The 27,056-nt window shown below is 40.3% G+C and overlaps 1 protein-coding gene across 1 annotated transcript; it reads right to left on the reverse strand.

Annotated features, from left to right (window-relative positions):
- Positions 1-628: 628 nt before the first annotated feature.
- Positions 629-21,242, reverse strand: pinx1 (PIN2 (TERF1) interacting telomerase inhibitor 1). Its single transcript, XM_040126178.1, has 7 exons — positions 21,161-21,242; positions 20,220-20,329; positions 19,986-20,078; positions 19,001-19,082; positions 18,201-18,290; positions 13,754-13,836; positions 629-2,118 (listed from the first exon to the last, which is right to left on the reverse strand). Exons 1-7 carry the CDS (start codon positions 21,177-21,179, stop codon positions 1,417-1,419), a joined length of 1,179 nt encoding a protein of 392 aa, XP_039982112.1. The 5' UTR covers positions 21,180-21,242; the 3' UTR covers positions 629-1,416.
- Between the last annotated feature and the right edge of the window lie 5,814 nt (positions 21,243-27,056).

Raw genomic sequence — 27,056 nt, forward strand, 5'->3', positions numbered from 1 at the left:
GGATGACATGCTGTTGTAGTTTCCTTTTTCGTCCTTAACCTCGTACCACCCACCGTCACCGCTGAACAAGACCGGCTTGTTAAGAGTTCGCCTGACAAGTCAAAAGAAAACATCTCATGACCTGATGAATCACATTTGGAAGTTGGAAAGGAGAGTGTTGCGACAGCCACTTATGTGGGGATGTGTAGATCTGTGTGAACTTTCGTGGATCGTCTTTGGGTTACCTTTACAGCTGCTCAGCTCAAGCATTTCTCCCCACCCCTCTCCTGTGTTTTTCTTATACATCCACCTACAAAAATCAAACATGCAAAACCATTTGGATTTATTTAAAAAATGGATTTGGTTCAGGTAAAGCACCAATTTTTTTCTGTTTTCTTACAGCTTATGAATCAGATCAAAGAGAGAAAGAAGGCAAAACCCCATCAATTTACACCCATTCTTATAACAATGAGCCTGCTTATTCCTATGTGCTTGTATAGTTTTTACAAAACCGACAAAAACTGTCTCTGGGTCATTTTAATTAACAATATGAAGACTTTCATTCCACACTGAGGTATCTGTCATTTGCAAAAATGCATTTTGACACACTGTTTACAAAGAGTGGACTAACAAATATCTCAACCAACTGTTAGAATAGTAGGAAATTGGACTATTTTATTCATTAGACATGTGACAGGACTTTATACAATGTAGCACATTAGTTTCATCTAATTATTTTAAAGAGGGTTGATTAAAATACTTTGTCAGCTTCTGATGTCTGTATTAATACATTTTAGACATTGTTGAGCCAGTCATACATAAAGAAATAGATTTGTCAAACAGATTAAAAAGGAATAGTTCCATATTTCGCAGCCTACATGTGTTTGTTTCCTGCCCAGATGTGAATGAGAAAAAAATCAATACCACTCTCATGTCTGTACAGTAAAGAGGATGCTACGACCAGAAGTAGGTTAGCTTAGCTTTGTTTAGCATAAAGACTGTAAACAGCTAACCTGGCTCTGTCCACCATCTACCTACCAGCACTTCTAAAGATCATTCATTGACATGTCTTGTCTTGTTTGTTGAATCAGAGCAAAAACCCATGTGTAAAAACAACACTGGTTTTGTACAGACGTGAGTGGTACTGGTCTTCTCATCAAGGCATTTTACCATCTGCAGGGAACAATAGTGTATCCCAGCGTCCACCAGTACAAGTTTGTGGCTTTACTGGGCAGCTTGATCAAATGTCGAACCTCTTTTTCCCCCCTCACTGTAGCAAAGTGTTCTTCATAAACAGGTAATTAGATTGTACATCCAAAGACATTTGATTGGCACATAAAGGGCCATGTGTGTGAGCCTCCAAGATAACAGTACAAAGAGTACCAAGTCCCCCTGAAGACTAAAGGACCTATCCTTACCCCTAACTCCACCCTATTCTCAATGTTTCTTCTTCTTTTTCTTGTCCTTTTTGGACTTCTTCTCTACCACTTCCTCCTTGTCCTCCTCTACGACATCGCCTGCCTCCTCTCTGTGTTTCTTTTTCTTTTTCTGTACAACCTCTGATTCTGCAGTTTGATCCTCAGATGGCTTTTGTCCATTTAGTAGCTCAGTTTCGTTATTGTGCTTTTTAAGCTTTTTCTTTTTGGAGGGAGGCAGTTCCTCGCAGTTCTGCTCCACACCAGAGGTGGAGCTACAGTTCTCATCGGTAGCTCCTTCGTTTTCTGCCATTTTCCTCTTTTTCTTCTTTTTCTTTGAACGTCCCTGCTCCTGGTTCTCATTGTCTTCCACCACAATGGGAGCACTACTGTTGTCTTCTTCCACTTCCACCTCATCCGCAGCCTTTTGTTTCTTCTTCTTCTTCTTTTTCTTTTTGGGCCCCTCCGTATCATTGTTGCTACTGTGGATGGGACTGGGTTCCTCCGATGGACCTGATGTCTCGTTGGTCTCTGCCTCTACCGGGGATGTCGTAATCTGGGCCTGTCCCCGAGCCTTCTTCAGCTGAGCCATTCGCTGCGCAAAATACTCCTGCATAGTGAGAGTACTCGTCACAGTTTTGGAGATGGACTCCGTATCCAGTTCAGGAGTAGCAGGAGTCCCATTGTCCTCCATCTCGCCCTGAGAATCACTGCTGTTGCCCTCCTAGACCAGAGACACACAAATGAAAATACAGAGTTAGGCTTTAATGCAGCATTTAGGGAATCTACACAGAAACAGACAGGCAACAATGGTTATCCCAGAAGCCTACGTGATCATCAATCAACAAGCAGCCATTACCCAGGCAGATTTTAGGGAGTGAAAAGAGAAATACGATGTTGATGCAATAACAGCTATTAGAAGCATCACCTTAAAATAAGCATCACGGCCTGTCGCACATCTGACATTCCTCATCTTGTTCTTACAACACTACGTAGTTCCACACATCCAGCTGTTTGTACTTGCACAGTCAGCTCTTTAACTGCTGTCCCTGTGTAACAGCTCCTCACTAGCAAGCTACAGCTGAGACTTATCTTTCCCAGCAGAACAAAACAATATCTGATGAAGTGGTGACAGTGTGCAGGAGCCAGTTTTCAGTTCACACACTGACACCAGTGCGCTTCCTGGTATTTACAATATATTTGTATCAGCAAATAACTGAATGATTTACTTGACTGAGCAATTAGAAAATGAGCATTGACAACAATTCATAGTTAAATCCCTCAGATCTTTCAGAGAAAACCTGAATGGTAAGCAACAGAAACACCTTTGATACAGCAGCTGTGCAGGAAATAAATATTTGAGGTTGGTAAGATTTATTTTCCATCAGAGGTGTTAAATTTGCTCAATGTTTTTTTCTTTATAATCATTTTTCGCAGTGTTTCCTGATCTTTCAGGTAACGCTGTTGAGAATCTACTCGTAACTTCTACTTGTAATTTTATTCCTTTTAGTTAATGCAGGATTTGGATTCCGAGACAAGAGACCTTTCCCCTTATAACATGACATAATTGTGCAATGTTTGTATCATGAAATAACAATTCACGCAGGTGTTTGCTATGTAGTGCAACCTGCTGTACGTGTCTGCCAATAAACACAGCAATGTCACTTTCACAGATTTCTCTCTTTGTTCTGTGAGGAAACAGCCCACACTGGGATCAGAGTGGAAGACAGTCAGGAGGTGATCCCTGCACCGACAGTGAAGGTTGAAAATGACGAAAGAGCAGCACTCATTCATTTGTTTTGGTTAAACTGTCTTCAGTCCGGGGATGTGAGTCAGTGTGGTCACCAAGTCATCTCCCCGACCTTTAGGCTACACATTAAACAGGGCCAACTTTACAACTGTGAAGCACAACACAGAGCAGATTTTAACTCTACAGAATGAACAATTTGTCACCTCACCCCTGCGACCCATTTATCTTCATTTTCCTAATGGCCTACTCAATGCATAATGATTTGTCCAGAAGAATACAGAAGCTCCTCGGGAGAGTCGCACTAAACAATACCGCCGCTGTGTATTACCCCGGAGATAGCCAAGTGGACGGCATTTTTCAATCCGTACAGAACAGAGATAAACAGAAAAACATTGTCATGCCGGTTCGTCTCGTGGTTTGGCCTTTAAACTTTTACATGCGGATTACATTACTTTAACCCTCAACTCTGAGTGAGATAGACAAGCTAACTGATGGCTGTGTAAAACAATGTGGATGTAGATCTGAACAGGTCTTGTGGGACCTATTCACTAGGCTTTCTCCAGGGTTTTTAGTATAATATATCTGATTCTGGCTAATAATTTGGTTTGTTTGAAAATTCAAGATTACGAAAATTGTTGTGTCTTTTAAACCAGCCACCAGGGACTTCTGTCAAACCTTATTTCACAAAACCTATTTATCTTAACCCGCTAAAAGTCAATATATTTCCATAAGGGAAACGACCATTGTTTTTGTGGGCTAATATATTGATTAATACAGTAAAAAAAAAAAAAAAAAAAGATGCTCTTCGAATATACCACAGGCATAAATTCTCTCTTTTTAAGCGCTTTTAATTACGCAAGACGTGAAAATAACATGAATAACATGAAAGACTTCAACTGATTTGAAAGAGTATTACATAACATGATTACATTATATCTAATGCGGACGGATTCAGAAGCCTCACACTGACATGACGCACACAATTGAGGCTATATGATAAAGCAGGTGTTAAAACAGACTACAAAGTGTTCTGCCACCTCAGACCTCGACTAGAAAGAACCCCAACTTCCAACAAGGGGGATAAGGCCCTTCAGGTGAGGTGCCATTAAACAAAACTTTCCAACTTCCCAGAGAAAATCTATACTCCCTGTTACTGCACAATTGCATCCTCTCTGCTTGGGTAAGTGGAGATGGGGCTTAGAGCTGACAGCGCCAAACAACATGTAACTGGGATTTGGGAAGATGGCTGGGGGCCACTTTAGAGCTGCCTGTGAAATTACTCTCAAGAGAGGGAGAGGGTGAACGAGCAAGGGGGAAAAAAAAAAAAAAAAAAATGACAGAGAGAAACATCATCTTCATCAGGGGGAAAGTGGCCGGAACTTGGTATATGGTTCGTCTCCTCTGCCTGGGGATCTCCATTAGACTCTAATCTGACGGGGAAAGTGCTGTGCTGAGCACAGGCTTGACACACACATACAGTAAGGATATAAAGCTACAGATCCAGTGAGTATTACTGGCAATCGTGGAGATTTCTGTTGGTGAACGTGCTGAGGGCAACGTGTGACTAAGAAATAGCTCAGCAGTATTTCTTCAGATCTTGTTTCCCTATTTGCAGGTGCATTTACTTTCTCTGTCGTTATTATCAGTTACTACTACTGTAGGAACTTAATGACTGCAAGAGCCATGGCTTATTGTGTGCAGCAGGCTCGAGATGATACGCAATCCCCAATATAAGCTTACAATACAATATTCACACACAAAAAAAAAGCAACACTAAAAATCACCTAGAAATTTGAAATGTAATATCAAAATCCTGTAGGATCAGTATATTATCATGCTTAGTATTCTTTTATACAATTGTTTTTAAGAAAATGTTTTTGTGTAAAGTATTTAAACATTAAACAAAAATATAATTAAACAGTTGAAAGATAACTTTCTGTTGCAGTGATGTTTGCTGTTCTTCTAGTTTGATTGTTTCTTCTTTGCAAACACTGTAATGACATTTTTACACAATCAAATCAAACTTTTACAACACCAATTTACATCCCTAAGCTGCTACTGGACGGCCACAACATTTCCAGCAGGTGGCTCATAGTAAAAAAGGCTTTCAGGGAGGAGAAATGCTTAGAGCGGTTCTATGGAAAATTTCCACAGCAGCCACTGAACACAAGTATAGTGTAGTAATAATCATGTTCTAAAGAATTATGGGATAATGGTAAATGCTAAAACATGTAATTAGTCACACAAGTACTTAAGAACTGTAATGACAGTGAAGTGACTCAATAATGTCACTTAACTACACAGCTGTATCCATCTAAAGTTTGCTTACATTAGCGAACATAAGCTACTAGTCATACTAGAACAGGTTAGGCTGTGGAAGAAAAACACGAGTGTATTGGCTTGAGCAATGGTGCATGTTATTCTTTAAGTGTGTTCAACCTTTCAACTGTAAAAAGTAGTTTGTTTGTTTTTTTTTTTATTTCTTCTTTCCAAAAGTTAGTCTCACTTTATTGCTTTTTTCAAGTGTCAACAGAAGGTCTTCAGCCAAATCTCCAATATACACAGTGAAGGTCAGTGATACTTGTCCCATGCCATAAGAAAGGGATGTTTCAAGTGAAAGAATTTTTGTTCTTATTTCTACAAGAATAAAGAACAAAGCACATGCACATACTACACTAACTTCTTTAAAGTGAAAAGCTTATTCTCTGTAACACTAAATGCACTTCTAAAGGATTTGAATGAAACTACCATCGACATCTCATCTCAAGGATTTAACTAAGTTCACAAAATCTGTTTACATAATTGCTGGGACAAGAGAAGAATGACTGAAAAAAAGGCAGTCCCAGCCTAGGACACAGTGGGGTTGACGAGTGGAGGGTTGGAGAACACACCTATATCCAGCAGTGTCTACTCCTCCTCCTCACCCTCCCAGACCCAGAACCCCAGGAAAAGGATGCGCTCAGTGCACTGTGTGCAGGTCTGAGATAAGGCTCCTTCAGCAGAGGAGCGGTCTGGCTGGCTATCGGGCCCTTCCTGCTCTGCTCTCTCCCTTAGCGGGGCCTGGGGCTGGACAGGGAACACGGGGGGGGGGGGGGGGTGTCCCAGAGAAAAGGAGAGGGTGGGAAGACATTCAACAGGCCGCCTCCTTCAAGACTCTCCAGTTCTATCTCTCCCTGCTAGTGTAGCCAATGGAAAGCTGAATGTAAGATATGTGCCAAGGTGCCAAGATAGGGAGGCCAACATATTCAGGAACAGAGTCAATCAAGCCAGCAGAAAGATGGTAGAGAAGGTTTGCTAGAGTGCATGTGAAACTTTTTGACACAAAATCAGTGGAGAAATTCATTACACTGTATTCAATTAATTGATTACCAACTAGATCTGAAACCTATGGAGAAACCAAAACTACTGCTTGTCTATTCATTTCTACATGAAGGATAAAACTCCAGAATCAATACTTGCAGGGATGTCCTAATTGGGGGTTTTGTTTGCCTTCAATCCCAATCCAAGACCTTTTAAATTTAAACTTTGCTATTACTGAGTCCAATACAATAATTATTTTAATTTTTGCCAATAGGTGGGTTTCCATCCAAATGCAGTGCAAATATTAATCAAATTTCAAGAATTTTGGCACAAGAAAAGGTACATTTCTAGCCACTGTTGTCATGAAACATTAGGAATTGATTTGTCAAGATAAAAAGTTTGTGGCGCTAATTCTCCAGTCAGGTGCCATTACGGTGAAAAACAATGTAGAAAACATGATGGAAATACGGTATTTATGATTGTTTCATGTGTTAATTTAAGGAATGTTACAGTCTCCTCATCGTTCCACACAGATCTCATGTTTTTGTCTACTGCTACTTCGTCTCTACAGTGGAGCAAAAGCCTGAGTGAGTGTTTAGATCACAATTCATGTACGTCATGATTTATTCGCCAGGTCTGGTTCACCTGCACCTTGTCGCCTTTTACTTTTAATCGGCACACCATCTTTTCCAAGCAAGTCATGCGTAAAAACTTAGATGTTTCGAGATTTTTTTCCTAATTTCCGGTGTTACCGCTCATGACCAAGTTGAAACTGCACATAAAACAGCTGGATGGAAACCCATCTAAATGGCCCATTAAATGCATGGATCAGTCCTTATCCCAATTCTGTGGATCAGCACAGGAGATCCCTAATATTTTTATTAGTGGGCGATTTTTATTAGTATGGCTCGACATTAAACATTTGGTGGATCCAGATCGCAAAATGAGTGTGACCTAGGGCACATAACTCTCTCTGCAGTATTGCAAGGTTTTTATGCATAACCCAACAGACATGGCTTTTTTTGTAGAAACTAAAATAAACATAATAATAATTCATACTAAAGGGCACTGAAGTGCTGAGTGGTTATATTATATATCAGTCACGAGAAATCTAAACCTCACGCAACTAAGTTAAACTGGACAAGACTCAAATAAAGGTCGAGAAGTTTACTTGTTTTAGATTTATGAAGTTATTAAAAAAAAAAAAAAAAGGTAAATATGAAGAGTTATGTGTAACTAATCAGCTTTCCAAGGTATAAAGTCACTTTCTGGCTCACATGTTAATTAGCATTTGACAAAGCTGCAGATGCTCATTTATTTTCTTAAAAACTGCCTGTTTGCATTACTTGCTTCTTTTTCTTTTTTTGTCCTGCGCTAATCTGTAAGTGTCAGCGAGCTGGCATGGCCAAGAGGGAGCAGTCCAAAGAACTGCAAGGGAAGTAGGTGGTAAATGTGTGGTGTGAGTGTGCGTTTCTTTGCAGAAGGAGGGGGGAGGCTGCTTGGCGGGTCTTGATATTTTCAGCGGCAGAAGCAAAAGGGCCTGTCAACAAACATGCTCAAGACAGGGAAAGCTTTTGCTTGAGGCAATTAGATGTTATCTGAGAATGAATTAGACCTCCTAAGCTTCACAATAAGCCCAGCTCGCTGCATGAGTGCACCGGCTCATTCAAACTACGCCAACCACACTGAGGCAACGCACGTTTACACCGGCATCCCCTTTCAACAGATCCTTGCTGCAAGGTAATTGACATCTGAGCCAAAAAGAAAATCTCTGCTTTGATGCCACATTTCTATTTATGCTGTCAATTATACAGTACAGTGGGCCTCTGCACTAAGTGAAGAATAATCCTGTTAATGTAGACAAACAGGACACTTAACCCAGTGAAGAAAATAAGCCAAATAAAATAAAGCTGCTGAAACAAATAATTGAATCTATACTGTACTAACCACATGTAAAGCTTTCCGAGGCAACAATTATCAGTTTATATCCTTATAACTGAAGTCAACATGTGGAAAAATAAATATCGTTAAAATAGCTTTTAAAATAGTCAAATGGTTGTCTGTCTGTTACTTGTATGAAGTCAGGCTGAAATAAAAATGTCTTCGTTTTTATGCCTTATCAATAACCAATAACCATCTTGATAATTTTGACATGAAAAAAATTCAACACTACCTCAACTCATTGTTCACTGGCCTAAGTAGCAAACTATAAATCCTGTACTAGATACTAGAGTTGCACACAACTTCCGTACGGAAAACCATTTTCGCTTAATTGCTCTCAGCAAAACACAGATGACACCTTGCCGACGCATCTGCCAAACGTTCAGGCCCCCAACCCGCGTCGCCCCTGCCCAATGTTCCTTGAGATGGTGGTATCGGGGGAGCCCCTGCTGACGTGCGATCCTTCATGTGGACGACGCGTGGGCGGAAAAAAACTTGCAACAGGTGCCACCCGATGAAGCTTGATCCTCAGCCCTTTGTGCCTGAGCAGGAGTGGGAGTGGGAGAGACCACAGGGGTCACGCTGACCCAAGAACAGGGTGCGCCATACCGACTGTCTGACTGGAGGGTGCAGAAGTCAAAACAAGGCTTGTACCAAATTATACTCAGCCATTTTTCTTTCCTGACACGTTTTGGGAGTACTGAGCTAATAAAACGGGTCAATGCTGTAATCATTTTGATGTTTATAATAGTCAAATAGTTCTGTTAATCCATCATAAAACCTAATTCTTTTTTTTATAGATTTGATAGTTATTTTTATTGTACTGATTAAGTAGTTTTCATTCATAGTTTAGAAAGTAAACTGAAAAAAATTCAGTAAAGTCAGCACAGTTTTACACAAAAGTAAAACAAAATTTTAAGTTATGCTGAGGATTCATCCTAAATCAATTCTGGAAGCATACATGAAAATTAATAAAAAAATACGGAAATGTAATTCCATTGTCTTTAAAATGAATTACCATGGCCGAGTACGAATGTAATCATCTGAGGCATGGCCATTCAATATTCGAAATATCATATAAAGTAGAAATTGTTTTAAAACATGTGGCTTTAGACTTCAGAAAATACAAACACATAAAAAAAGAAAGAAGATAAAACCGAATTTTGTCATTTTGAACACAAAGAAACGTAGTTGGAAAAAGAAAACTATGGCTTGTTTCCACCTTTCATCCGAGCTGTTGGCTTTAAAAAATGACTAACTTTTGTTGATGTATGAATCGGCGGGGAGTCTATTTATCAGCAGGCCCTCTGCGGTCGCCCGCTTGGGTCCCTCAAGTCACAAGCCGCGTCGCTCCCCTTTGACTGATTAATTAGCCAATCAGAGGATATTTTTCACAGGGCGGCAGAATGGTTTATTTCAGCTAATGCCGGGCTTTCGAGCTGAGGCCCATTGGAGCCTCGTCGGCTCTTTCAGCCTGCCTGAGTGGCTGGGCAGAGGGGCAAGGGAGATAAATCAAGCCGGGCCGGCCCTCCATGTGGCTCCCCTAACTAAACCCCCTGAGGAGAGCACGGAGAGCCAGGGATGGTGGAGGAGGAGGAGGAGGAAGGAACGGAATGGAGGGGACACAGGACGGCCAGGGGCACTGCGCGTCGGCCGATAAGCACGGGGAGCACAGGGCTGCCAAAGTGCCTTCATTTAGAAGTGGCCGGGGCTTTTTGATATCTCGGCCGAGAGAGCCTGTCGTTTGTCATGCGGTGAGTAATTGTGTTGAGGGGCACAAGAGGAGGCAGGAGAAGGAGGGGGCTTGCAAGCGTGGGATGGGTGATGGATAACAGAGAGCTGTGTAGATGGACAGGTGCTCCACCACAACTTGATAACCACCACTGGTCAGGGAGTGTAAATAATGGTTTTAAGCGTCCATTTTCAGGTTCTTACATGAATGGGCGGAATGGTGGTCATCATCTTGTAAATAATGTTACAGAAAGTAATTCATGAAAAATATGGTATGCTAAATTTAGTAGGCTACACCTGGTATTTCAATGTGTGTATGTATATCGTTAATCAACATTGCTTATGTTATGCTGCCATGTATATAATTCTCTTTACTTGACACCTCTTCTTCAGAGGTGTGTACTTAGCAGGCCAAAAAAAAAAAAAAAAAAAAAAAAGGAGCAGGGTAACAGTATAACTCTTTGGTTAATTTGTCTTTTCTTCTAAAGCTTTCACACCCCTCCAAGAGCGTCTGTGATTGTTTGAAGAATATCAAAGGAAATCCCACCACATTCAACATCAAAATATATCAAATATTTAAAAAAAAATGTACACTGTTTAAGTTTGAAAAATTAACTTAAAAATAAATAAGATTTAAACCGTGAATACTACTTCATAGTCAGGACATAAGATTACACAGAGGTTTTTGTCTTAACTACTTTGAAGACATTAGTTCAGGTGAAACATGATATTAGATGAGACTTAGTGGCCATCTAAATATAACCAATTAATACGAAGGGGTTTATAATCTGTCCCATCTTCTCATATGTTCTTTTCAACACACCCAGTGCTGCCTTTGATGAACAGAGGCATGTGGGACTGCCTAGTGTGTGCGCATATGTGTGAGAGTGTCTGTATTTCAGGGAGCGTTGTGAGCAGCGATAAGAGGCCTAGCAGGAAGCACATCACTGCAGAGGAAGGAAAACCCCAGCAGTTTTGGGGTGGTGGTGGTGGTGGTGGAGGAGTGCTGGAAGATTCATGAGGGGGAAGGTGGGCTATTCTGGAGAGGCCCATCCAGATTTGGTCGAGTCCCCTGGCCTCACCTTGTCAGGATACAGATATGTGATAATGCGACTGGTGGCAGCTTTGAAAAAACTACAAATAAACACCACCACTAAACCAAAGCTCCCAATGTTTATACAGTCACCACGTATGTAGGAATACAGCTGTTTGGGGTATTGAGATTATTGAGTGTGTGTATACTGCGTAATGGCGGACGACTGTGAGCACAGATCAGTGTGAGCAGAGGGTCACTAGTAGTGTCACGGACGCACTCACAGGAGATCCTGCACAATGCCTAAAGCTTGATTGGTCCATCAGCCTCTTTACCTCTACCCGGCAACCTCAGATGTTGCTGGGCTTCAACACAAGGCCTCCTGGGAAGCCATTGTAATTGTGTTCAGTGTTTTCGATATGGTCAATGGTGTCCCTCCTGGCTGAAAAATAACAACCCATAACCAAACGATTAGGGAGAAAATGATGGTGTGTATTGCCTGCATTTCCAATGTTAATCAGCTAGGGAGCAGCAGCCATTGTGATGTTATGGCTCGGCACCTGCAGGGGAATAGAGAAGGGTTTTTCCTTGCACAATTTATGGATTTTAAGATGCCAATTTCTTCAAGCCAAATGCTTGAGATAAACACAGGAAGCCAGCAAGAGGCTTTTCTGTGTCTCTCAGTCCAAAAAGCTACATTTATCATTGTCCTTGTGGCTCTGTATTGGGTCAGCAGAACTTATGACAACAAAAATAAATGAGGAATTATTAATTCAAAATAAAACCCACAGAAGTTCTGTGTGTGTTTGTTTGACGTCTCATGTCTTTACAATTAAAATTCCACAGTTTATGTGAAGGGAAAAAATCAGGAAAAACGCTCCCCGTTATCCATTTTAGTTCATTGATAACAAAGTTGTGGCAGCAACGAATATCTCGTTAAAATCTAAAAATGTATTTACAAATCTTCCTGGCAGAATTACTGTGATTTTAAATTGGCAACTCACTCAGCTGTCTGTCAACTGAGTGACAAGAAAGTGTGTGGGGTTACTCAGTTGTAGTCTTTATTAGTAGTAATTTCCCCTGTTTAATTCCTGACAATAATAATTAAAGCACCATTTTTTTCATCCCAAGGCATCACACTCCTAAAAGACCAGATATTAAATGCAGGTTAAGGTTTTGTTTTTGATGATTAAGCCAAAAGGAACTTACTGGGCTTGAATTCAACTTGCACCTGCCTGAGCCTGTAAGCTACATTTCAAAAGCATGAGGGCCAGCATAACGCCAAATGGCAAAGTGACATTTGAAGTGATGAACCACCAGTGCCAAGAGGAAAAAGACAACTTTTTTCTGCAAGCGTCATCATTTCGGTTTTTTCAGATTTCTGCACACCTCACCTCAATTTTTGATTTGCCTTTAATAATGCCCGCTGGCACACTTAACTACCTGATGTGAGCGCTCCAAGACAGAAGCAGAGAAGAGGGGGAGTGAGAAAGAGAGAAGTAGGGGGCAAGAGTGCAAATCCTTTAACTGGATTTAGGTGCTCTTGCCGCCATCAGTGGCCTGTCGGCGGTGTTAAAGCTACATGCTGTGACATGGCTAATCTAGGTCCACGGGCTGCTCAGGAGCTGGGCCCTGTAGAAGCAGAGGGATCACGTGATGCTGCAGCGACTGATGGAGGCATCAGTACCGGTGGTCATCCTTAATTACTAGGGCAGAGGCAGATAAGCTCGAGCCACCTGGCCAGAGGTATGCCATCTCCTCCACCCCCAGTGCATACTGGATTTTGACTTGGTTAAGGCAGATCAGAGGCCTGCCCTCTCAGTTTACACAACCACTGTTTAGGTACAGAGGAGTAACTTGCATCTTGGGTTAATTATATTACTATTCTCTGTAAATCTTTTCTGGATACACTGCATTTTAACATAAGAGCAAAATCCTGCACAATGTCGATCACTTGAACTCATTGTGGAACTAAAGAAATAAGTTATTTTAACTTTTAGTGTCTTTTTCTTTTCATGTTTCAATTTTATACATAACACTTTGATTTATATGCCATTTATAGTTTTTCTGTCTGTTTTCTTTTTTTTTTCTTCTTTTAAATCGATTCATTTTGTGTTTCTGCATTTTCATATTGGATTGAATCTCTCTTTTTGTTTGTTTTTTTGGTGGATATTTGGATATATCTTGTATGTGTACATTATTTTATTACATAAAAAAAAAACAAACAAAAAAAAAAACCAAACAAACCCAGCTTTATTTACCAACTTGTAAAGTGAATACTACAAAAGTGATCAACAGTGTGCAGAATTTTATTGGTTCTTGCATGATATGGATTTTAAAAAATGTTGTATTTGCCTTTGTTTGCAGGTTACTCCGTTATAAAATGAAACTATCTAACTATTACTAACAAAAAAAACAAAAAAAACACAAACAAAAAAAAAATATTATATTATATTATATATATATATATATATATATATATATATATATATATATATATATATATGATTGAAATTTGGAAAATTGAAATTGCTGCATAAATGCAAATGCATTGTTTTTTTTATAATTAAGGGGATTTTTTAAAAAATTCTTTATGTCTCTTACCTGCTCTTGGTCTTTGGCAGATCTTGCTCTCTTCCCAAAGATACAATTAAGGTCTGTTTCACTACGGGAGGACAGGTCCTTTCCTAGGAGAAAGAAAAGAACAAAAACACTCTAAAAAAAAATAAAAAATAAAAATCAGAACAATTTAAACTTGTTTTTTTTGTTGCTCTATCACTCTGACACATAGAGACGAGGCGAATTTCAAGATCACAGTAAAATAAACAGAAATTGCCAATCTGTAAAATTAAAAATGAAAGGTCACCGTACAGGGTGTTTTACTTTTGCAGATGTACCAAGAGGCGAGCAAAGACAGCTCATTGTTTCTACAACACACACACACACACAAAAATAATAATAATAATAATTAAAAAATTTAGACAACATCTGAAGGTGCAACTGTTTTGTCCAGGAGACCTGTAATGGTTGCAGCTGAAAAGCGTGCGTGCATTAGTGTGTGTGTTGGGTCTGAGGGGAAGGTGGTCTCTAAGTAAAGAAAGGGGAGGTTTGCGTGGCTTGTTTCTTGCTCCAGGGATAAAACAGCAAAGAAAAATAAACCCACGACAAGGCCTGCCACGCCACGCCTCCGGATTCCCATTTTCAAGCCGGGCCTCAAAGACTCCTGGAGCACACAGTCGTCTGTCTCAAGCCCGGGTCCTGTTCGTACAGCTGCATCCTCTTCCTTCAGTGGGGCTCTGATAACATTTGGTTATTTATTGCTTTTAAAACTCTATCTCCCCTACTCTTGGCTTTGAAAGTCACTGCGCATGCAGGTCTAAGAAGTAAAACCAAGAAAGTATGTTGAAAGCTCAAACAATTTTTTTTTTTTTGGGGAGGGGGCTGTGGTGTTTGACATCTAGCGAACTGAGGTCAAATGTAAAATTATGTCCAATCTGACCTCTCTGCCATTTGGACAAGGAAGTACCTGTCAAAATGCTCTGGCTTTCAGGTGAAAGTGCAAAAAACAATGTTCTGATAAAAAGGATCTTAACCCTACTTTTCCCTTAAACGTTCAAAGGTGGCTGGATGCCATTACGTAGGATGGTAATGACACGGGCACTGCTAAAGTGTTATTTAATACAGTACGTGTTGGTTTCCATGGTCACGGTTGATATGACAACAACTGTCGGTACAGATAACTAGTAAAACCTGACTAACAAATTACAGAAGCTCTGAGTGATAAATACAAAGTTAAAAAAACGACTAAATTACTAAACAAAGCAAAGTAAGGGATGGTTTCCGATTACATCAGTGTCTCCAGTATTAAACACAAAACTGGAGGCAGATGTGACGTTTCTACGGGAACGAATGAACAACACAACTTAGTGCCTGTTGCCCGCAGCTCTGTAGCGTGTTAAGTTGCATGGATGTAATGCAAAAACTGGTTTAGATCAAAGCCCAAATCCTGCAACGAAACCAACTGCACAGAGCGGCGGACGGAGAGCCGTAGTTAAGTTCTGCATCACCTACCCTCACTGACCTGACAGGTGATAGATGGAGGCAGCAATTAAAACTGGGTTACTGGTTTATGCCGTGGGCCCCCGGACCTCAGCAGCAGAGAATTTGGTGCCTTTCCTCACAAACAAAGGCCATTAATCCTCAGTGCTGGCAGTGAGGGAGCCAGCATGAACAGGATATCAATAAAAACGCAGGAGAGAATGAGGAGGAGGCCTGCACTGAGATGGAAGTTGGTAGCTGATGTTATTGCAGCCACAACATTTTTTTTTGGCAGATTTAATATCAAGGGCAATCAATCAATGAATAAATACTAAATTACTATACACAACTACTATGTATGTAAGAAATCACTGAGGTTAGTAATTGGTGACAGACTAAGCATTTTGCAATGGTTTTTTTTTTATCTGAAAGGATAGGAAATCAGGTATTTAATGGCAGATTCAATTTTTGATCTTTGCCTGCCCATGAACAACCTCTGCACATCCATGTAACCAGCTTAGCAACACAAAATCTTTTGCCAAGCCTTAACTTGGCAACAGCCTCACAGGGAGGGGAACCGGCATCAGAGCAGTCAGTGGAAGCATGCAAACAGGCGTGGCTGGTTACATGTTGCCAGGTAACTCTCTGGTTACCCATGCCAATCCAGATCACAAACTGGACACAGTGAGGCAATGTCAACAGAAGGAGACGATTTTAAAAAGAAAAACGAAAAAAAAGATATTTAAATTATTAAAGTAGGACTTCCTGTAGCTGTTGGATCATATTTCCAACATTTAACTTCTCAGAACGGACAAATTCACTATCAAAGTGCAATGAAAGTTGGTGCCAGTCAGACCACTTCTGGCACATAGAGAACTGAAATCTCAAGTTTCCAATTAAGGGAAGAGTTGTTTATGGAAAACCAAGTAGTGCTAATGTCCCTTCTGCTGCATTGAAACAGTTGCGGGCCTCTTTGAGTAGAGACAGGTTAAAGCGTTGTTACGTTGCCAAACACAGCTGAACTGACAGGTTTACTGACTAGATTGAATTCCAGTAAAAAAAGGTGCCACCTGGAATTCACTCCAATCTGTTCCCTCTTCTGCTTTCTGACAGTCTGACAAAATAAAAATAATTACAGAAGGGATATGTCTTAACACAACACGCAACAGTTGGGTCAGGTGCTACCTGCTCTCCGGCTTCCGCTGACATTTACAAACAGGATGGTGGCGATAATGGAAAGGCTATCCTCAAATGGATTAGAACTCAAAGCTTTGCGGGATCAGACTTTATCAGTTGAAAGCAGGTTGGGGTACAAGTGCATCCTAATCCAAAGTCTATAAAACGCCCGAGTTCGCTGTCGACAATATTTAGAGTTGAACAATAAACAAATGTAAACGAATGACTGGTCAAACGTCTCACGTAGGGTATTGTTCGAGGTGCTCACTCATGGGGTCATTATATTCAATTTTTTATCCCCCCCCAAATAAGATTTTGACTAAGAAAGAATTCAGGCCAAAATTCAAATGATATCTTATCTTAGATTATGATCGTGCCCAGATAAGAATGTCCCCAATAAGATAAAGTGAAAACTATTAATTTAGCTGGGATAACATTCTCCAAACATGAGTGGTCATGTGTAGTAACACTGAACAATGTGAGGTGACAATAAGAGACAGCAAACAGATGCAGATTCAAAAAAGGGGACACACACTGAAGCAAAGGTGTGTCTGGGCCAATTCCAAAATGACACAAACTTTGATGTTATATCGAGTTGTATGACTTCATATGAGGTATGTATTAAGAGTGAGGGCAGAAAGGAGAGGCATCTGGTGGAAAATACAAAAAACGAGTGATCATCACACTCATAACGTCTTTGCCTCATGTCTTGAGTGTGGCTTTTTGCATCACATCTGTCAAGGACATGCTTCTTTCTGGCTCCTGCCATATTAACATCACAAAAACAGGGTGAGAGGGTCCGAGGAAGAGACAGAGGCCATGTTTTATCTGGCGGGGTCATCTAATGGGTTGCACAGCCCCTGGGAGGTGTTGTTTTTGGGGGGGCAGTAAATGGACATGCCAGATGCCCCAAACAGGAAACAGGAAGTTTCTATTGAATGACGTAAAATATAAAAGGCTCTTCCAGGTGAGGCAAAAGTTGAGATATTTTGCTTTCCCATGTACGCTGACCTGATGAGGTAGATATGAGCCCAATAACAAACAATTATGGAGTCATGACTTTTACATATTTGCATTTGATGAGGACTCACATAATTACTGTAATTAAAACAATATGGATTAATATCAGCTACGTGTTGGAAGTTTAAAAAGTGCAAATCTTAGTCCAATGCAAAACAACATTTTTAATGAATACCTTGACAGTCTTGCTTATGAATTGTTTATGTAATCACTAAACTATGCTGTGTGTTCAAGCAAAGCGACTCAGCAGTAAAATATGGGCTAGCGGTTATTCATTTTGCTCTCCAGAGCACCTGAACACCAAATTCCTCCTCGTGCCTATCAGTATACTGGCCTTGACCAGCAAATCTTGACTTCCTGACGTGTAAAGGAGTAATGAAGGTAGAGGGGAAGAGTTATTAATAACCTCCCCTAGCTCTGACCGGGCCAACTGACCCAGCACAGAATGACAGAGCTCTGATCAGCGTCTGTAGTCCTAGCCAAGTGCACAAAGCTCAACGAGGGGTAAAGGAGGCTGTCTGTCTGTCTGTCTGTCTGTCTGTCTGGTAGGTAAGTATATATATGTAGAGAACTAAGCATGAAAAGCAGAGCCAGCTGTATTAGTTGGTGGTGGAAGAAAAGAAGCGCTGCTCTCAAATCAGTTCCCGGTTCCCTTGAAACTATTGTAGATGAATAAATGAATTTTACTATGTGATGAATAGAGGGTCCAGTCTAGTTGAGAAAACATTTGTACTACAAAAAACAGTTGTACAGGTAATAAATGGTAAAAAATATCCCTCTGATCTGTATTCTGTCAGCTGCCGAAAGACACACCCACCTTTAGTAAACTTCATGTAATGGACCCTCTTTTTGGAGGTCTTGGATTTCTCTTCCAAGCTGAAGCCTTTCTGCTCATCTGGTGGAGGTTCTGTAGATAATAAAAAAAAAAATTGAAACATGGTCAAATGTAGTTACAAGTATCGTTAGTCAGTATCATTCCAACTAAACTCTCATACAACACTAGTCTATCTGTGCTTTGTCTTCTGGCATATTGATAATAATGATGTTAATTATGTGACAGTGAGTACATTTAGTGGAGCATTTGCTCTACGAAATGTTACACTGTGGCACCCTCTACTGTTCAACACATGGATCGAAGCTGCACATGGCAGTACTTTGGTGTAGTCCCCTGTAGCTTGATACAGAGTGAAACTGCTTGTTGAGGTTGTAACAGCTGTTGGGAAGGTTACTATGAAAAGTACGTTTATGCGCATCTCAACTCTCATCTCTGCAAGACTCAACTCTAAATGGTGATTAACGAAAGACGTACATTTTAAAAATCAATGGCGTAATGCATCCAGACCGAGTGATATGTGACCACTTGTTTTGTGCGTGGACCATTTTCTATATTACTACCCACTGAATAAACAGATATAAAAATTTAATTACAAACATATCTGAAAATCTCTCTTCTGGACAGAGTGTAAAGAGCAACTTACCACTCCAGTTTAAAAACTGCAATTGTACCTTGACACACATCGCACCAGAGAGTTGACACCACTAATAAATTCTCAAGCTGTCGTTAGCAATGCATAATATACATACGCTGCACAGCTCAGCTAAACTTTGGGTACACACCGTTGCTGTTGTTTTGACCGTGGCAGTTGTTCAGCTGAGCAAGCAGCTCATTGAAATCATCTTGGTGGGCAATCCAGTTGTCCTGTAAACAGAGCAGATCTCAGCACAACAGAACCGAGACACTTCCGTTTGACAATGACGTATCTGTTTCGTTTTTTTTTCACGACGAGTTGTAGATTTAACTGAATAGAAGCAATCATACCAAATAGCTTGGTTTATGGTTCCACCACTAGTTGCCAGTTTGGTGGCAATACTGGTGGGTGATGAGGGTGATGTTGTTTTAACTATGAATGATGATGGATGTTGATGGCTGGATGGACACCAGGTTTTATGCTGTCCATAATGAACACTGCTTTATGTGAGGTTGTGTGTGGGGTTTTTAGCATTTTTTTTTTACGAATTTGTATAACATCTTGTGTATTTGTTGTGTTTGATGTTCAAGCCTGAGTTCTGTGTTATACCTGGCTGAGACACAAATTTCCCCTTGAAGACAATAAAGTTGAAGTTAGACAGCCAGCAAGAGGACCTGCCATGTGCTTCTTAAAAATGGAGCACTAAGCTGTAGATGAGCCAGATGTGCATGGCTCATAGTTTGTTATTAAAAACTTGTAAGCTATTGACTTATGACAGCAGCACCAGAAGGTAAAAACTTAACTTCATCCAAATATTTGCAGTTATATTTGTGATAATGATAATGTGATAATGAACTTGAGCTATAGCATCAGTCCCTTAGAAAAATGACTGATACTGGCGTAATATAACTGTGGTGCATCTACATCAGGTATTAATGGGGCCAATCTTAGTATTTGTGCAGCAAGAAAGTCATTCAAATTTGTACTGAAATAATTATAATTTCAAAATGGAAACTGTATTATTCCTCAAGAAAATGACTAGTAGTTGTTCAAGTAGTTAAGATACACCCCATCACATCATATAAAAATGCACAGTTCCCATGCATTAAATCTGAAATGTTAAATGTGCTCACCTCATAGCTGGCATTGGCTCCAAGCCCATAGTTGTTGTTTTTAACTTTTACTTTGATATGGTCGGTGGAGCCTTGCTCACTCCTGCCCAGGCCCTTAAAATGAGAGGGGAAGACATTACATGTGACACCGATGTTCACCAACTCATCCATTTATTGCCCAGGTCTAAAAGAAGAAAGAAAACACCACCAATGTTTACCCAACAGGAAACAGCAGAGATTCATGTGTAAACTTACCTTGCCCTTAGACCAGCCCATCCGCTCCAGCATCTTCTGGCCAAATTTGGAGTCATCATTGCTCCAGGCACTGTTCCTGGGGTCAACTGACCACTTTTGTTTCCTCCGGGCTGGAAACAAAACAGCAATATTATTACAGAACAGTCAGCGAACACAACATTACATAAAGGATCAGGAAAAGCAAATTGCCCTGCAAGGTAACTCCGGATGGTCCATATGCGAACACACAAAACTGATTACTGTGCAGAATGAAGATAAGGCAGATACACAGTATAGTCTGTAATAATCAGTTTACTCTAAAGCTACAGTGAACACACAGTCAGAGATCGGACGTATCCCTATCAAACTGCTGTTACACTGTGATACTGTGCTTCGTCTCAGTCATTTCAAAACACACATTTCAAAACCTTATAATACGCTGGCTCTAGTTGTTCAGTAAACCCGGTTTCTCTGCTCATGTGAAGATCGGGACGATGAAGTGTCGTGTGTTTTTTGTGTGTCTGTGTGTGTGTGTGTAAGTAAACCCAGGGAATGACAGATGTCATCATTAAGGGAGTAAGAGCAGAAGACATGCCCGGCCATGCGCCGAGAGAACAGTGTGCCACAGCTGACAAGTTTGTTAAAAAGGGGAATGCAAATAAATCAAAGTATTCGGCCATTAAGGACACTACATTTACTAAAATGAGCTGATGATGAGTTACTGTGGATAAGATGCAGAGTTACAAGAAAAAACACGTGTTTATTGAGAGCTGTAGCTAATGCTAATGCTAATGTTAGCTACCGGGATACTTTAACAAGCACTGAATACTGAATATTTCCGGAAGAAAATCTCTTGACAGTAGGTAGCGGTGATTTTTACGAACACAAAACATAGACATACATATAGTCACACTGACAGAAAAAATAACTATGCGTCAAAACTCTAGGAGAAATTTACGTACGCTCAGCAAGCATGGACATCCTGGGGTCCTTAAACAGCTTGACGAAAGGAGAGTGGGGCTCCCGTAAAATGCCTGAAGACAATGTCTGACTACGCGGGTTGTTTGTTATAAACATATCGTTTTAAGAAAAATATTTATTCTGTGTCGTGCTCAGAATGTATTAAAGTATATCAATTTATCTTTTATCTTTTAACTGTCAATATTATCGCTATTTTTATTTTGTATTACTGCAAGTGATTCTCTTCGCCAACAGAGGGCGCCAGACGCGCGCGCGCGCACACACACACACACACACACGCACACACACAGCCACAGCATACAGACATGCTACGTGATCCGTGTCCTCCTCAACCAAGAACTACAGCCTGACTCACATTGCTGAGTCTGATCCTGATATAACAATAAAAAAATATATGGCTAATACAAAAAATACCGGCAATATATAATTTAATCTATTTTTTATTAATGGAGTTGGGACTAAGATGTACTGATGACATTTTACAATAATATGTAATATACAATGTTTTAAAAAAATTTATATATATATATATATATTTTTTTTATATATATATATATATAAACATCAATTAATATATAAAAACATAAATACCACAATTTATATTATGTTTATGTTTCAAATATATCAAATATTTGAAAAATGCACACTAAAACATTTCATTATCTTCCAATATATATACACCAATAGCAATATATGTATCTGTGATCAGCCAAAATCAGCTGATATCAGCCTACTGATGTATCAGTCAAGCTCCACCCAAAACTAAACTGAGCCCAACTCAAACAAAGAATTTCATAATGTGTTCTTTGTACTGCATGCGAAGCCAACACAACACATTTTTTTCTGATGCATATGATACTCTAACCCAAAAGAAGATCAAATTTTCAGTACAGCGCAGCTTGCTGTACGGACAGAAATATCCCAACCACAAGCGATCATCAACATCTAACTATAGTGCTTAGAGCTGAGAAGTCGCTGTTGATCTTGGAAGCAAGGAAGTAGACCGGCAATCATTCTGTCTCCTCTGACCACGGCTCTGACCACGGCTCCAAATACTCACGTTAGCCTAAATTTCTTGACTTTGTTACAATCTCTTTTGCAGCCAACCAAAAAACTTGAACTCTGACTTGAGCTTACAAGCAGCACTTGAAGGCAGCAGCTTCAGCCACCACAAAGCAAAAAGCTATCGCTGAGCTGTGGACCAAGTGGATTCCACATGAATATTGAAGTCCTCTTATGTAACTTGTAATCAACATGAAAGACGACCAGAAACCAAGGCTTTAGTAGAACGCTATAGCTCGTATATAAAGGACAATAGTAGTTGCATCAGTAACATCAGTGGACTTCAATAGTTGTAATGGCAGTGGCAGTTTCTGGGATGTTACTGGATAGCTGCTTTGCTCTCACTTAGAGTTGCTGTTAAGGTGTTATGGTACGGAGCCTGGAGTGTCCACATCTCTCAGTTTATTAACTAATTATAATTAAAAAGTTTAAAAGCCTAACATTATCTCAATGGCACACTCCAGGAGCCATATTATAGGTGGTTGTTTTGCAACTGAGTGTCCTTGAGTAGCTTATGAGTTATGAAAGCTTTCTGGGAACGTTTTTTCTATCAGCCCTCTCAGAAAGACAAATCTTGGTCCCGATAAGAGACAAATGTTAACAATTCTTGTGCACCTAAAGCAACGAATGAACATCATATTTATATATGCTAAATAAATATTATCAAGATGTTTAGTCCTTTGAAAATACGCACAGGGGAAAAAAAAAGCCTCACCTGGGTAACCTTCAAGAATTATTTTCTTAGGGAAGGAGCCAATGTACCAAGTTAATATGACTAAGGGGTTTTTTTAGTACTCCCACTGGACATATCTGCTTTGACTCTTTATTTTTCTAATCTATTTCTCTAATCTACTTTTCTAAGATGCAAATCTAGAGATAAAATTATGCATTTGAGCAAAACTTAAGCCCCTGAAATGTTAAATCCATCCTCGCCTACATGTTCTTAAGCTTATTTGTTTATATGTTCAACCTAATCCCTTTTTTTTTTTTTTTTTTTTTTTTTTGATTTGGAGTGTCTAGCCCTTAAACTGAGATGTTATGGTCTTATAGTTCCAAATATAGCCCGAATATACAGTAAAGCTCTAGAGAAAATTAAACTCTGTAAAATGATAATGGTTAGGATAAAGTTAAAACATGCACTAATGCACTATATAAGGTAAGATACTGGCAGTCTTATATATCACACAGTCTTGTTCTAATTGCGCGAGTTTGTGCAGGTGGATTCACGTTATCTGTTGTTCCAGAGTCAGACATAATTTTCTCTGTTTGTGTGAAGCTCTAATCTTAACCTTAAATCTGCGGTTAAAGTTACCACCTCAAGCGTGGGATTAAAGCAAGGTTGTGTAACAGAAGCCTGAACCGGATCAGCGGCAGTGAATATGGTCAACTTGAGACACCAGACTGTCCTACAGGGAAGCTGACAATAGGGCTCCTGACACTCTGTGCTATCATTACGCCCAATCTTGCCATTTCAAGTAACCTTGAAAGAGATCTTTGTATGTTAAAGTCGCTGTGACATCAATTAAAATATTTTTAAAAATGCTCTACCATGCAAAGGTCACATGCACGCACAGTGTAAAGTTCAGATCGGGTCAGACACTTCGTTGAAAGTTTATAACTGATGTGGAGATCACTGATTCACAGAGCTCGTAAACCTGACCATGATCCCAAAGTCAAAATAGATTTTCTGATCATAATAGCATCAGTCCTGTTCCAGACCACTGGGGCAGTGAAAAAGCCATTACATGTTTTGCATAAACATTTCCTTAAGAAAAAACAAAACCAAACAAAAAAAACAGAAGTTCAATTCTTTGTTGTCCCACAAGTTCTTTTTGCAACAAGGCAGTGTAAAAACAAAAAATCTTAAAACATGAAGGCAATAAAACCCAATAAGGAAACTGAAGATGTTAAAAGCATGAAATCTTTAATAAGAGTTAAACTATTTCTGCTTTTTCATGAATTACTAGTCTGTCTCTGTCTTTGATTGAGAAACATTGTCACAAATGAGGAACAGCAGCCACAAGACTGTAGTGTTTTGACTCGGCTGGCTAGAAGCCAGTGACTGTGAGGGAGTGATATAATGTACAGCATAGGCATATATATTTCTCTTGAGGCTAGACGGTGGGAGGATGGTGGTGAGGTCTCGGCCCCATTACCTTGGCAACAGGTCTCCATGAAAAATAGCAGCTGTGGCACAGAGTGTTACGGCCCTTTTTTTGGCCCATTGCCCAGCAGCTCCCTCCCCCGGGTCTTCCTTGCGTCTCGCCCTTCACTTTCTGCCCTGGTCCAACGTCAGCCGCTGAACACCGTGCAAATCTTATTATAAACAAAACACTGTGGCCCGGGCGACTGAGGAAGCCCTGTGATTGGCCGGTGGGAGGCAGGCCCGCTGGTGTGTGTGCACACCCAGTGGAGACGTCTTACATAAGAGGCAAAGCGTCGCTTACTAGAAAGAGAACATGAAGTAACAAGTGAGGGCCTTGTCAGATGGCTCTGTGTGTCTGTTTCGAAACGCCCTCCTCCATCACCCTCCAGTGCCTCTTCATCTGAGACACATGCGTGTTCAGTCATATCGACATACAGGCATGCATATGGGAGTATTTTGCCTCTAAAAAAAATCTAGATGTATGTATTGCAGTGACTTGCGTGTGTGTGTGTTGTAAATCCTGAAAGAGGAGTTGATTTCCCAGTCATGCATTGGACAAGAGGCTACACTCTCAGTTCCGCAGTATAAGACCATCTCACATTCACAGCTAGAGGTCTGCAAAAAAAGACACTCTGTTCCCAACACAGGAAAAGCTACACTTGGAGCATTGCACATCCAGTGCAAATATTGATTTTCCTTTTAATTTCCACATTTCTACCAAGCTCCTGGAAGCAAAATATGTTGCACTCTTTCACACTGGGAAGAACAGAAATGACATCGACTCTTGTTTAAAAAGGATTTTGACAAGGGAAATGACTAAATTACCATCAAAACCAGTAACTTAAGCGTAGATCGTGTGACCAGTTTGGTTCCCTGTTAGCTAATCTATTCTTCTTTTATATTAAAAAAGCACAAAAAACTAAAAATGCTGCTGTTTTGCAGTCAAACTAACATGACAAGCTTTTGTGGTCACGTTAGCAAGTATGATTGAGGTACTTACAGGGTTCTTTTTCATGTGTGTTCCCTCAGCTGCAAAATCTTAGGAAATCAAGGATAATATTATTTGCAGAAAGCCTGCTGGATGTGGGTGCAGTGTGAAATCGCGCAGCGTGAAATTATTCCTACTTGGTGGAGTTGTGGGGATGTGTGAAAAAGCTTGCATACAGTTTCTGGGGATTTGTAATGAGCAAATTATACGTTTTCATTCCAGCCGCAGAGCACACCTGCAGATTTAATGACACATTCACAGGGGGAGAGGTACTTATTAGTGATGAGAGCTCGTGTAGTGTTTGGTTGAAAATGAAAGCCGGCACACTCTGCAGGCTCACCTGGAACAGCTGCACTCACTGACACAGAGAAACTGAAGAAAAGGCTTACCGAGCATATAGCGAAGGGCACTGCTGTCCTCAGGGTTACAGTTCACGAGCCCATTCGGTGAGGGAACTACAGCAGCTTCGGTTTAGTGCCTTTATGGACGTGCTGGGGGGGGAGGCTCTTCTCACTGGGATGTTTATTTGCCCACTCTTCCTCTGTTGGAGATTGTAGTCAAACTGAGACTGCTGTAGGTCCATTCCGTGCGTACGTCTGTGGCGTTTATACTGTATTTTCTTGCTTGCTAATTGAACCGCTTCTCCCCCCAGCTAAAACGGTGGGGAAATAACTTTGTATTGATGCATCAGTTAGGCACAGTGGAGTCACTTTGAACAAACCTAAAAGAGAGTTCATCCTAAGATTTGAGTCATATATGAAAGTTGCGTCAGCTCGGCTTCCTCAGAAATTTCCATCAGTAGGTGCATTCCCTGATTTCCTCCATACTCATAACTTTCTCAACGTCACAGAGGGATTAAACATTACATTTGTTAACTTCTAAGTCAACCATTGTAACTATTTAATTCTTATTTTTAATCATTTTAATACTAAACCATTTCTGAGTATCTTCATAAACAACAGTTTAACATTAAACAGCACAATCACTCTTAAATTTCACACATATAACTGTTACAATACAATCAAAGAATAGATCAGAGATATATACTGATTAAATGAATATGGTTACATACATGGTCACATCCTTAGCCTGATTTTTTGGTGTCAGCAGGGCTGTTTTCTGGTCCCATAAGGCCTTTGGAATCAAGCATCAACGTCCATTTTACTGGCTTTTTTGACAGCGGCAAATGTATTGTAACCTGCACTCAGCTACACCTGAGGATTCTGAGTATCACGAAACTGTCATTTCAGCTTGAGGAGTCCCAAATTTCACCCGTCCAACTGCGTTATTGCATACGGCAAAATGTTTGCTTCAAAGCTTCATTTATACCTGCAGAGTTCAGTCACGCAAAGCAGATTCCTGCTAGTTTTTCCACATCGTCCAATCCATGGAAATTTAGCAGACAAAAAAAACCCTGACCAATTTGGATTTCTAAACAACAACTTTTCACAGGGTACGCTGACGTCCCTGGCACTGCTGACAACCTACCACTGACAGACTGCTCTTTGCCCAAGTCTCCAAGTAGAAAAAGCGGAAAGAGAGCGAAGCAGGGGTAGATAGACGGGAGCGGGGAGGATTGTCTAGCCCGCAACGACCTTCACAGTCTGAGTATCATGAGGGAGTATCACGTAAGAAGTGCCAACTGTCATTGAGGTCATCCAAATTTCCACTCCATTGCACT

This window comes from Xiphias gladius, chromosome 4, assembly GCF_016859285.1.
Source record: "Xiphias gladius isolate SHS-SW01 ecotype Sanya breed wild chromosome 4, ASM1685928v1, whole genome shotgun sequence".
NCBI classification, from domain to species: domain Eukaryota; kingdom Metazoa; phylum Chordata; class Actinopteri; order Istiophoriformes; family Xiphiidae; genus Xiphias; species Xiphias gladius.